The 12,706-nt window shown below is 37.1% G+C and overlaps 1 protein-coding gene across 1 annotated transcript in view; it reads left to right on the top strand.

The window, feature by feature from the left end:
• Positions 1–12,554: 12,554 nt before the first annotated feature.
• Positions 12,555–12,706, top strand: part of pcp4a (Purkinje cell protein 4a) — a 57,465-nt gene continuing 57,313 nt past the window's right edge. Inside the window, exon 1 of the mRNA XM_056467604.1 lies at positions 12,555–12,671. Coding sequence (XP_056323579.1) covers positions 12,663–12,671 — 9 coding nt within the window. The 5' untranslated portion in view covers positions 12,555–12,662. The remainder of the gene's footprint in view (positions 12,672–12,706) is intronic.

Below are 12,706 nucleotides of genomic sequence, written 5' to 3'. Positions count from 1 at the left end.
TTTACACACCTGAAACTTGCCTACAGCACTTGTTCACTGCTGCTCTTATAGTTGTGTGAATTGCTTCCTTGTCCTCATTTGTAAGTCACTTTGGATAAAAGCGTATGCTAAATGACTAAATGTAAATGTAAAGGCTCTTTGAAAATATTATAAAATAATAATATAATCATTTTTGATTGGGTGGCAAGGTGGCTCAGTGGTCACCTCACAGCAAGAAGGTTGCTGGTTCGAGTCATGGCTGGGCCAGTTGGCATTTCTGTGTGGAGTTTGCATGTTCTGCTTGTGTTGGCGTGGGTTTCTTCAGGGTGCTCCAGTTTTCCCCACAGTCTAAAGATATGCACTATAGGTGTCACAATCACCAGCGATCTAATCTTGGCAGATCGCTGGTAAACACACAGTTCGCTAACGGACTACAAATCCGCCATTTTGGACTACAAGTTCCAGTTATGCACCGCTCACACACACCTGTTCCATGTTCTAGTGATGACACACACACACACACACACACACGCACACACACACACAGCTGAAGCTGTTCACTACATGAACTATAAAGAGAGCACTCACACACACTTCTGTGCTGAGTCTTGTTTATCAGTTATGTGAAACTTACGATGCGTTTTCCTTGTCTTGCTTTGCCATGTTTTTGACCCTCGCCTTGTTTGTTTGTTTATGTTGTTTGTGTCCTGCCTGTACTGACCAATTGCCTGTGTATTTGACTATGACTTTGGATTTGCCTGCATACTTCTGTTTATCCATGTGCTGACTGTTGCTTGCCTGACTATTCTTAACAAACCTGCATTTGAATCCGCACCTCCTTTGTCAGCGTCCCACCACATAACAATAGGTGAATTGGGTAAACAAAATTGGCCGTAGTGTATGAATTATGGTTGTCACGATACTGGAATTTGGTACCAATCGATACTGAAATTTTAAAAGTCATCAGTTCACCGAACTCACCGCTGTTTACTGAGTGTAACGACAGATACAGGGACACGTTTCAAATCTTCATTTTCCTTTAGCTTAGTCCCTTTATTCATCAGGGGTCGCCACAGCGGAATGAACCGCCAACTTATCCAGCATATTTTTTACATAGCGGATGCCCTTCCAGCTGCAACCCAATACAGGTAAACATCCATACACACACATACACTACGGCCAATTAAGTTTATTCAATTCACCTATAGCGCATGTGTTTGGACTGTGGGGCAAACCAGATGACCCGGAGGAAACCCACGCAACCATGGGGAGAACAAGCAAACTCCACACAGAAATGCCAACTAGATCTGGAACTCGAACCAGCGACCTTCTTGCTGTGAGGTTACAATGCTAACCACTGAGCCACCGTATGCTCCTGATGATGTGATGTACACATTGTAAGTCCAATGCTGAAAATATGTTATGCAGCCCTAATATACACAGCTAAGAGAAGTGTTTTTTTTGGTTGCGTGGTGGATATTCCATTGAGACTCATTTCTGTTTGCATATTATATAAATTCTTGTGCTATTTTTATGCTTGGAGCAGGAAACAGTGATTCTAATTAGCGAGCCAATGCAAATGAATTTATTAGCAAGATTAATGTCAGTGACCTATGACCTGTCCTATTATACTTTAAGGTTCATTGCTGAACTTTATGGGTGGATATTTAAAGTTCTAACAATTGCTAAATAGATATTAAGCTCCGCCAACCATTTAAGGGTTACATAAAAAGTGCATTTAGGTTTGGTATATAACCAAAATTTATTTATTGAACTACACTACCTGACTAAAGTCTTGTCGCCTATGCAAGTTTTAGGAGCAACAAATAATAACTTGACTTCTAGTTGATCATTTGGTATCAGAAGTGGCTTATATGAAAGGCAAAGGCCTCTAGATTACGCTTATTTTACCAAAATAAAATATTATCATGCCTTGATTTTTGATTATTTAATTAGGACAGTAAGGTCTGACTTTGCTTAGACAAAAGTCTTGTCACTTAACAGAAATAATGTCCAGTATAGAATATAAAGTCATGGTGCAGTGGAAAAAGAATGAATATTGTGCATGACTCCCATGAGCTTGGAGGACTGCATCCATACATCTCTGCAATGACTCAAATCACGTATTAATAAAGTCATCTGAAATGGCAAAGAAAGCATTCTTGCAGGACTCCCAGAGTTCATCAAGACTCTTTGGATTCATCTTCAATGCCTCCTCCTTCATTTTACCCCAGACATGCTCAATAATGTTCATTCCTGATGACCGGGCTGGCCAATCCTGGAGCACCTTGACCTTCTTTGCTTTTAGGAACTTTGCTGTGGAGGCTGAAGGATGAGAAGGAGCGCTATCCTGCTGAACAGCCTGAGGTATCACTCATGTTGCCATCCACTCTGCAGATCTCTCACACGCCCCCACTGAATGTAACCCCAAACCATGAATTTTCTTTCACCAAACTTGACTGATTTCTGTGAGAATCTTGGGTCCATGCGGGTTCCAGTAGGTCTTCTGCAGTATTTGTGATGATTGGGATGCAGTTCAACAGATGATTCATCAGAAAAATCAACCTTCTGCCACTTTTCCAAACGATCAACTAGAAGTTAAGTTATTAATTATTGCTCTTACAACTGGAATCAACGACAAGACTTTTGTCAGGGAGCGAATAGTTGGGTAGATTTCTGCTTTTACATCAGTGGTTGTGTAGCAGTAAAGACTTCATATCTGACCTGCACTGATCGGGATATTTGTGCAGCACAGCATTCGTATTAAGAGAGACTTAAACTCTGTGGTTGAATCTAAATCTTCTAGTCTAGTAAACCTGCAGGCATACCGTCCTCAGATTCATGTACACAACTGCACCACTCCAGCCATCAGTAATTTGCATCATTAATTAGGCTGATTAAAGTTTCATTGTGAAAAAGTTTCCATGGAGTTTTTCGGGAAGTGAAGCTCTTCCAACAGAATTTTCGAGTTTTTCCAGGAGGCCAGTAATAATTCAGTGTGATTCAGTGTCAGGGAGCCATTTACTTCATATAAGCCTGCTGCGAATTGAAGACTTCGTTACGGCACACAGCTAATGAAAGTTAAAGAGCGGCGCGAGTGTACTGTGGAGAGGTCACTCTAAAGTCCTCATTGAATTATTTATGATCATTATTAATTATAAAGTTGAACAATCATTTAAATCATTTATAGTTTATAAAGAAAGCTAGTGGTATTCACTATGAATAAATGTGGTTGCTAAGGTGTTCTTCATGATTTAGGAAGCATTTGCACAATGATGTTTTATAATGGAGACTTTATATGCATTCAGATAATTTATTTACATAACAGTAAGATCTTTGAGGCATTATAGACTAACATTTATGTTTTGGAAAACAATAACATGTATTGGGGATTTTGTGAAAAGGGTGATGCGGGTGCATGTAACGTAACGCTGCACAATATATCTAAAAAAATTATCATTATCGCAATAATTGCTTAAAGTGACATTTAAAGGCTTAACGAGGTTTATTAGGTTAACTGGGCAGGTTAGGGTAATTAGGCAAGCTACTGAATAATGATGGTTTGTTCTGTAGAAAGTAGAAAAAATATATAGCTTAAAGGGGCTAATAATATTGACCTTAAAAAGGCTTTTAAAAAAATAAAAACTGCTTTTATTCTAGCCGAAATAAAACAAATAAGATTTTCTCCGGAAGAAAAAATATTATCAGACATATTGTGAAAATTTACTTGCTCTGTAAAACATTATTTAGGAAATATAAAAAATAATAATAATAAATGAAAGGGGAGCTAATAATTCTGACTTCCATTGCATATTAGGGCTGGGTGATTAATTTAAAAGTAATTGAAATCGACATTCAGAACCTATAATCAATCTATCGCCGACATTGACGTGCACCTCTCAAAAAATTTAACTACACGTCACAACAACGCATAGCACAAGCTCTGTGATTGGTTGATTTGATAGCAGTAACGGGCATCTGTTTTGGATGCCTCCTGAACGCCTCCCTAGGGAGGTGTTCCAGGCATTTCCCACTGGGAGGAGGCCTCGGGGAAGACCCAGGACACGCTGGAGGGACTATGTCTCTCGGCTGGCCTGGGAATACCTCGGGATCCCCCCGGAGGAGCTGGAGGAAGAGTCTAGGGAGAGGGAAGTCTGGGGTTCTCTCCTAAGGCTCAACCCCAATTCTATTTTTGTGCCCCTACCCCTTCCCCTTGGCCCTTACAACCGAGGGTTAATGGAAAGGGCTTCAAAATTTACCCCTAAGAATTGGGAAGGCACTACAGCATCTGCTCACATCATCATATGTCCTCGCGATCTCTTACTTCATATGAGATCGACGATGGCGACTGCTGTAGTTATTACAGTTGTGCTATTTTTTGGTATTTATCTTCAGGAGATCACTGAAAGCATATAATATGTTATTATAACGATCTAATGTGACAATAAGATCATAACTGTACTGTGCATTTACACCGTGGCCATATTCATCTATGTAAACACACGAAAACAACATTAACATTATAGCAGACACTGTAAAAAGCTCATTCCCAGCCACTAGACTTTTCTGACAGGGTAATCGAGTGTCATCAACTGTCAGAATGTTGTAGAACTGCAATAACCAAGTTATTATTAGGGATTATAGATCACTAATAGATTGCGAAATTTAGCTGGTTTTATTTTAGCATTTAAAAAAAAAAGCATGGTGGTAAAACCCGACTGTGCTTATGAATACATTAATACAAATTTTTACAACAAACAAACACGTTTTATTGACAAAAAAATACAAATTTGTGGATCTCCTTACTTCCGAGTGCAGCTGTGGCTGGTGTATTCTGGGAAATCTTTCTTACCCCTTGGTTTCGAGTGTGGTCCTGACAAATCTTCATTTGAAGGGGTGTATACACCTTGCCCTTAGCCCTACGCCTTCAACCTAAAGATAATTGGGACACCACTACCCCTTCACGGGCACGTGCAAGATGAGGGGGAAGGGGAAGGGATAAGGGGTAGAATTGGGATTGGGCCTAAGACTGCTGCCCCTGCGACCCGGCCCCGGAAAAGTGGTAGACAATGAATGAATGAAGTTTTACAGAAGATGTAATATATATAATTATTACAAAGCATTTTCAGTTATAGTTTTCGACCCAGAATTTTCATTTTGTGCAATAATTGCAATAGATTTAAAAACACACTAATGTTGTATGGTGACAATATTGTATAGTGGGGACTCTTGACAAAACTCTTGATGGTTCTGTGGGTCTCGTCTATCAAATCTGATCGTTATTTTGTATTTTCTGTTGGATTCAAGTCAGGTGATTGGTCAGACCATTCCACAGCTTGATTTTCTTTCTCTGAAAGCATTTGAGAGTTTCCTTGGCTTTGTTTTGGATCATTGTCTTGCTTAAATGTCCTCCCTGGTTTCATATTTATCTTCCTGCTAATGTAGATGTTGAACTGAAGCAGATAATATTCATTTACAATAAGGAAGGGCAGAGCTGAAGAACTACCGAGAGATTTCAGCTGCTGTCTGGGCTTTCCCTGCCTTTCTACACCTTCCCGTCCTCATGTGTTCAATACTTTTTCCTGACGTCATTTCATTTTATTACGCATAACTTCACTTGTAAACGAATTAGTTTTGTTTTCTTTGCATGTATTGATTTATTTGGTTGTTATCAACATCTGGGGAAAATTTCAAGTCAACATCACCTTTAGAAATATGTTTTCTGAGAAAATGGTGAGGTGTTCAATACTTACTTCCCCCACTGTACTTACTTTATCACACACATGCATACTTTAAAGTAATAAAAAGACCTTTCCTCAGACGTTGAGCTTCAGTAAATATGACTCAAGCTGTATGATTGCCAGTGAACGCTTTCCCCTCCTGCGCTCTTCATCTCGGTGTAGGCAGTTTCCCTGCCAGCGACGCATTGATGATGATTCATAGGATTCTGCTAATGGTCATTGATAGTCTATCAGCAGTGGCCTTAATTAAGGCTTAAGCATTCTCCAAGCCTTGTCACCGTAATGAATAGCTGAAAAGTAATCGCGAGAAGTAGACTTTAATTAAGCGCTCACTCCGATATGTACTTTAATGTGTCAGGTTTGGCGTTATGGATCGTGAAATGCACAACATCAACAGGGTACAACAGTGGTTTTGGGCTGATGCTAGTGAAGTGTTGCAGTGTGGATTCATTATCCCATTCAGAGCTGGAGGGCAGCAGAGACATTAGACGACACCAGCAGCACCATTAAACCAGGACTGTCTGTGCTGCTGTTTGCTCAAGACAGACAAAAATACTGAGAGCTGCTCTCTTATGTAAAGAAAAGAGCCGTGACCTTCTGCAGGGCTGTGGTTTGAATTAAAGTGCTGGAAATGCAAAAACAAGCATTTAGATGCAACATTGGGGGGTGACGAGTGCCCTGTGAGGCTTGTTTGAGCAAGTCAATAGAGAACGCCTTTAAAATTCCCATCTCCATTAAAGCACCCGTATTACAGCGTGTGTCAATCGATTGTCATTTAACAAGGCAGCAAATTATAATAGATAAAAAACCCTGCTAGACAGTGATGTCACACTTGTTAGATCCACTTGGGTTGTTTTAGAGGAAGATCTTGTGTTTAAGATCAGACACCATAGACAAAATGGTTTGGTTTGTTTGGTTTGTTTTTTCATTCATTCATTTATTCATTCATTCATTTTCCTTCGGCTTAATCCCTTATTTATAAGAGGTTACCACAGCGGAATGAACCGCCAACTATTCTGGCATATGTTTTATGCAGCGGATGCCCTTCCAAACCAGTACTGGAAAACACCCATACAATCTCACATTCACACACACACACACACACACACACTCATACACTACGGCAAGTTATATGATTATATAATGGCATCCTGGCATTATATAATGAGTGGCAGAAAATGGTCTTAAAATGACAATAATAAGATTTATCGCAGTATATTTTGGTGCAATATATATTGGACAACAAAAATAGATATCGTTACAGGCCTAGTATCGAATATATATCGAATTTATATCGAATCAACACAATTCTTAAAGTTTTTTGGAACAACTTATATGTTTTATGTTCAATCCACTTAAATTAAGTTAACTCGATTTGTGTTGTGTATATATATTAAAAATCAATTTGTCGATTAAATGATTTATAAATATATATATTAAAAACTTTGTGTTACAGTGCTTTACTGATCTTATACGTTCATTCATTCATTTTCCTTCGACTTAGTCGCATTTGTTCATCAGGGTTCGCCACATGGGAGTGAACTGCCAACTTATCCAGCATGTTTTACACAGCGAATGCTCTTCCAGCTTCAACCCAGTACTGGGAAACACCCATACACACTCACATCACACACACACACTCATACATTACGGGCAATTTAGTTTATTCAATTCACTTATAGCGCATGTGTTTGGACTTGTGGGGGAAACCAGAGCACCCGGAGGAAACCCACACCAACATGGAGAGAACATTCAAACTCCACACAGAAATGCAAGCTGGTCCAGCTGGGACGTGAAGCAGTGTCGCCCAAATTCTCTCTGTAAAGTAAGTGTGTTTTAATAAGACTTATAAACCTGACTTAATTGGGCATACGCATGGGGACTTTTAATTTTTAGTCAGCCAGCCAGCTCAAGTGCTTCCGGTGAACCGTCATGATAAACTCCCTGTGTTTAAGATCTTGTTTGTTTAATCAATGACATCACTGCCCAACTGAGGTATGATATAAAGTGGGCCTCAGACTGGACAAGAAGCACTGCATTAAATTAAATTGTTCCATGCCGTGTCTTTTAAATATGAAAATTCAGATTACTGCAGTATTTTCAATGTATTGTCTGTGCTCGCCTGCCGCTCGCGTTTAAACAGCATTTCATCTAGTTTTACTCTTGAACAACTAAATGAATGCTGAAGTCTATTTAACTGATTATATTTTAATTAAATCACATCATCAGTGCTGTAAAAGGAACCTTATGAAATTGAAAATGATCACATTAATCTTTCACTGGAAGTTCATCGGTGGCTGAAAAACACTTGGCAGTCATACTGTATAGTCTAATGTGAGCTTTTATTATGCCACTCTTGGTCATGTGGAGAAGCAGCAGCACTGTTTTATCAGACTAAATACATTTTAAGTTTCTGTTATGTTGCTTCCCTCTGCAGTCTACTAAAACACACAACGTATTATAGACTCTTTGCTGTTCTGCTGTTTTTATAAATACCAAATCGTTAATGAAGGCACACTCAAACATACTTTTTTGCTGCTTGTTCAAACTACTTATTTTCTTAAATGAGCTGAAACAACATAAGTTTTGAGATTTTTAAAACTGTTTTATGTTCAATCCACTTAAATGTGTGTATAACCCTTTTTTAGGCTTTTATTTGCATTTTTTACGGTGTAACGTCATTTGCATGAATACACAGCACATGCTTCATCTATAATTGCTTATTTTTTCTTGATTTGAACATTCTTCAAAACTTTTGGGTTTCTCAGAGGATGACAAGCTGACAAAACATTGCTGTCACTCTGATACAAGTTTCATTTATGGAGAAAATTACAAAGCACTGTAGTGTTTAGGTGTTCTGTGTTTGTCTGAGATAATTAGCCAACCAAAATATGTATATTTCATACAAGCTGAAGCTGATTGGTCAGTTTTTGTCATGTGACTCGCGGTGCGCTTGCGGCATTCATTCAACTGGGTGTGTCTGGAAGGCGCGAGCACTTCACGTCGCTTACAAGAGCAAGCCGCTCACCTCCATTGGAAATAGCAAACTTGCGCGAACTCTAGAAAAGACATGATATAAAGGCCGCTGTCATTTGCGATCTTTAGCAGCTGATCTTCTTGCACAGACATGGTGGATTTACTTGATTTGGGTTATGGATCCATTCCTTCAAGGAATAGACCCAAACTTTTGGTGCCCAAACTTTTAAGAATGAACGGCCAAAAACCAAATATCATCGAGAGCCATGGGCTGAACGTAAATATACCAAACTATAATACATTAAAGTTGCCATGGGTAATTTCATAATATTTCAAAATAAATAGAAAGTATTACTTCAAATTGTATTACCTAATGCAGAATAACTTATTAAATTATAGCTTATTGCAATAAAAACAAACTATCACATTATAACACAGTGGAGTTCAATGCTGAATACTCTAGTCAAGCAGAATTTTGACTTTGTCTTGATTTGCTCACCAAAGTCTCTGCATTATTGGGTGACAGTATGCACATTTCAACAAAATCTGATTTAATTTACACCATTTAATTGAAACATTTAATTTCAGTTAGCTTTCAACAATAAAACAAACAAACAAAGGGCTACATTAAGTTTGAATTTGAACCATCCCCAACATCTCTTCTCAGATGGGATGGTGGGCCAAAACAAGGGTCAACATGGGCCAACTTTGGGCCTTTTCCCCTTCACAAAGAAACTTTCCAAAGATGTCTGTTTCTTACTCATTTTGCTGCTTGTGGGTTAAATTTGGGCGTTCAAGTGACCGAGATGTAAGTGAGAGAATACGGTAATTTTTCAAAATAAAAGATTTTTTAAAATAAAAGATTGTTTAGACTCAGATAATAAATAAAACGGAAATAATTAATGATTTCTTATGCAGCCCTGTACTGGTCCGCGGTGAGGTGGTTGAGGACCACAGCTGTAGATGATCGAAAAACCAATTGCTTAAGGGGGCTAATAATATTGAATATAAAATATATAATATTGAATTAAAAACTGCTTTTATTCTAGTTGAAATAAAACTAATAAGACTTTCTCCAGAAGAAAAAATATTATCGGAAATACTGTGAAAAATTCCTTGCTCTGATAAACATAATTTGGGAAATATTTAAAAAATAAAAATAAAAATCACAAGAGGGTGAATAATTTTGACTTCAGCTGCAAGGCTGCAAAATGTAAACCATTGTTCTAGTGTATATTTGTTTATTTTTAGATATTGTGGTAAAAATCTTTTATTTGTTTTTTTTTTTAGATATTGTGGTGAAAATCTTACTTATTTTTTTACTTTAAAAATCGGACATATTGTGGCTGCAATAGAAATAACCCATTAAAAGAGATAACACAATCCGTGATAACCAAATCTAAAGTCCCAAAATGGCTAGTATTTTGTAAAGTTGATCTCACATGCTGCAGTGGAGGATAAAACTGCACGTGTCCTCCTCCATTATCCACACATATGCTAATAGACGGAGATCTGGATCCCACTCTGGGTCTTTTGCTGGTGAAGCATCTCCCTGCTTCGGTTTTAAAGATTACATTGATCTGAACTTCATTTATGCCAAGAAGCGCTGCTGCAGTGAAGCGTTTGCACTGTGTTCTTCTGGCTCTGTGTGAGTTCAGAAGGAATCTCTGCACTGAATGGATGAATACAGTTTATTTGCTGCAGAATAAATACAGTTAGGAAGGATACCTGCAAATGTTTCCTGCAAATATAATATAATATAATATAATATAATATAATATAATATAATATAATATAAAACAATATAATATAATATAATATAATATAATATAATATAATATAATATAATATAATATAATATAATATAAAACAATATAATATAATATGATATGACATAATGTAATGTAATATAATATAATATAATATAATATAATATAATATAATATAATATAATATAATGACGCAGTGGCGCAGTTGGAAGGGCTTTCACCTCACAGCAAGTAGGTTGATGGTTCGAGCCTCGGCTAGGTCAGTTGGAGTTTGCATGTTCTTCCTGCGTTCGCATGGGTTTCCTCCGGGTGCTCCAGTTTCCCACACAGTCCAAAGACATGTGGTACAGGTGAATTGGGTAGGCAAAATTGTCTGTAGTGTATGAGTCTGTATAGATGTTTCCCAGAGAGGGGTTGCAGCTGGCAGGGCATCCGCTGCGTAAAATATATGCTGGATAAATTGGCGGTTCATTCCCCTGTGGCAACCCCAGATTAATAAAGGGACTAAGCCGAAAAGAAAATGAATGAATATAATATAATGTAATATATAGAATTTAAATATAGAAAGAATATAAAATTATTATAGTAAAATCATAGTAAACGCCTTTAAAAATCTTTTTTTTGCTAATTGAATGTATTAAGGGAAATGCTTGGTTGTTTGTAAATTATTTTGTTTTTATAATTTCAAAAATAATAGGATTATAGAAAAGAACACTTATTTTGTTGAAATATTACTGTATATTATTTATATTTTTTATTTATATAGATAAATATTTTATTTAAATTATTATCATAATGTAATACAATTGATATGATTAAACATTATTCAAATTAATGCAATTTATCTTTACTTTTTATATATTTAAATATGAACTAAAGATTATTAATAAAACAACTTTACTAAATATATAATTATTTATAAATATGAATGAATATAAAAATATAATAATTATCATGGTTTTAGTTATACTGTTATTGCCGATATACACAACCCACTTTATCACGCACACATACACAAAATGGTTTAATGTATTTTTTGGGGGGTCTTGCATTGTTTTATGCTTAGTTTTAATGATAAATTGTTTTTATCCTAAAGATACTGTTTATTGGCGAATGTTGCCTGCATGCTTTCATCAAAGATGTCAGATTTTATTATCATTGTGAAGACATTTGGTTCTTAAAATCAAAGAAAAACACACACTTTTACAGGTCCCAGAGTAGTAATGATTTATATACTGTACAGACTGTACCCAACCTTACCAATAAACCAAGCAAAAAAGAAAATGTTCCAACAAGGTTAACATTTTCTGGTATTTTACATTTGGTTCCCACAAAGCAATACAAGCATGCGCACACACACACACACACTACAACGTATGAAATACAAACACACATCAAAAACATTTTTTGTTAAATATATATTCATATTTCTGTGTATGCAAGATGTTATGCAACAATGCGATTATCATTACAGAAAAATATTTTGAAATCAATTGGTTTAAAAAAAGCATGCACACACACCCAATGTGCAGTTATCTTTATGGGGACTTCCCATAGCCGTAATGCTTTTTATACTGTACAGACTGTATATTCTATACTCCTATAGTCCTAATCCCTGAAACAATCCATGTTTACATTTTCAAAATACTTCATTCTGTGTAATTTATGAGCCATTTTCCAAAAAAATGTCCCCATGAGGTTAAAATTGACATATTCCCATACTTGTGTGTACATTTGGTCCCCACAACGTAAGGAATACAGGGTATTTACACACACACAGTTTGTAAATGCATTCAACGCATCGAACACATCATTGTGTGTTAAATGTATATTCATTTTTCTGTATATCAAGATGTTATATAAAGATAGAAGATCGTGATAGAAAATATATTGGTTTGATGCTCACATACATCAAAGCGTGTATGGATGGTTACAGAGTGTATTTCTCCAGGAATAAAGGCTGTGGCGATTATTCCGGAGATTGAATTGGTGACATCAGAAGCGTTGACACCGGCAGCTTTGCTTTCCATTGGTTTAGTGCAAACGTGATGACATGAAAGGGAGTTGGAGCTCCAAGTATAAAACTCCAGCAGGCGCACAAACCCACGCAGCGCGCGGACTGAAGGACTGACTGCATCACCGCCGCTCTTCTGCCCAATCCAGCCTTCTTCCTTCATCTTCATACTCTTCATCCAGCATGAGTGAGGTGAGCTTTTCTCCATACACAATGCACATCACTCA

The sequence above is a fragment of the Danio aesculapii genome, chromosome 10, assembly GCF_903798145.1.
Source record: "Danio aesculapii chromosome 10, fDanAes4.1, whole genome shotgun sequence".
Taxonomy (NCBI): Eukaryota; Metazoa; Chordata; class Actinopteri; order Cypriniformes; family Danionidae; genus Danio; species Danio aesculapii.
Note: the sequence above shows the minus strand (reverse complement) of the source record. Positions and strands in the feature narration are given on the sequence as shown.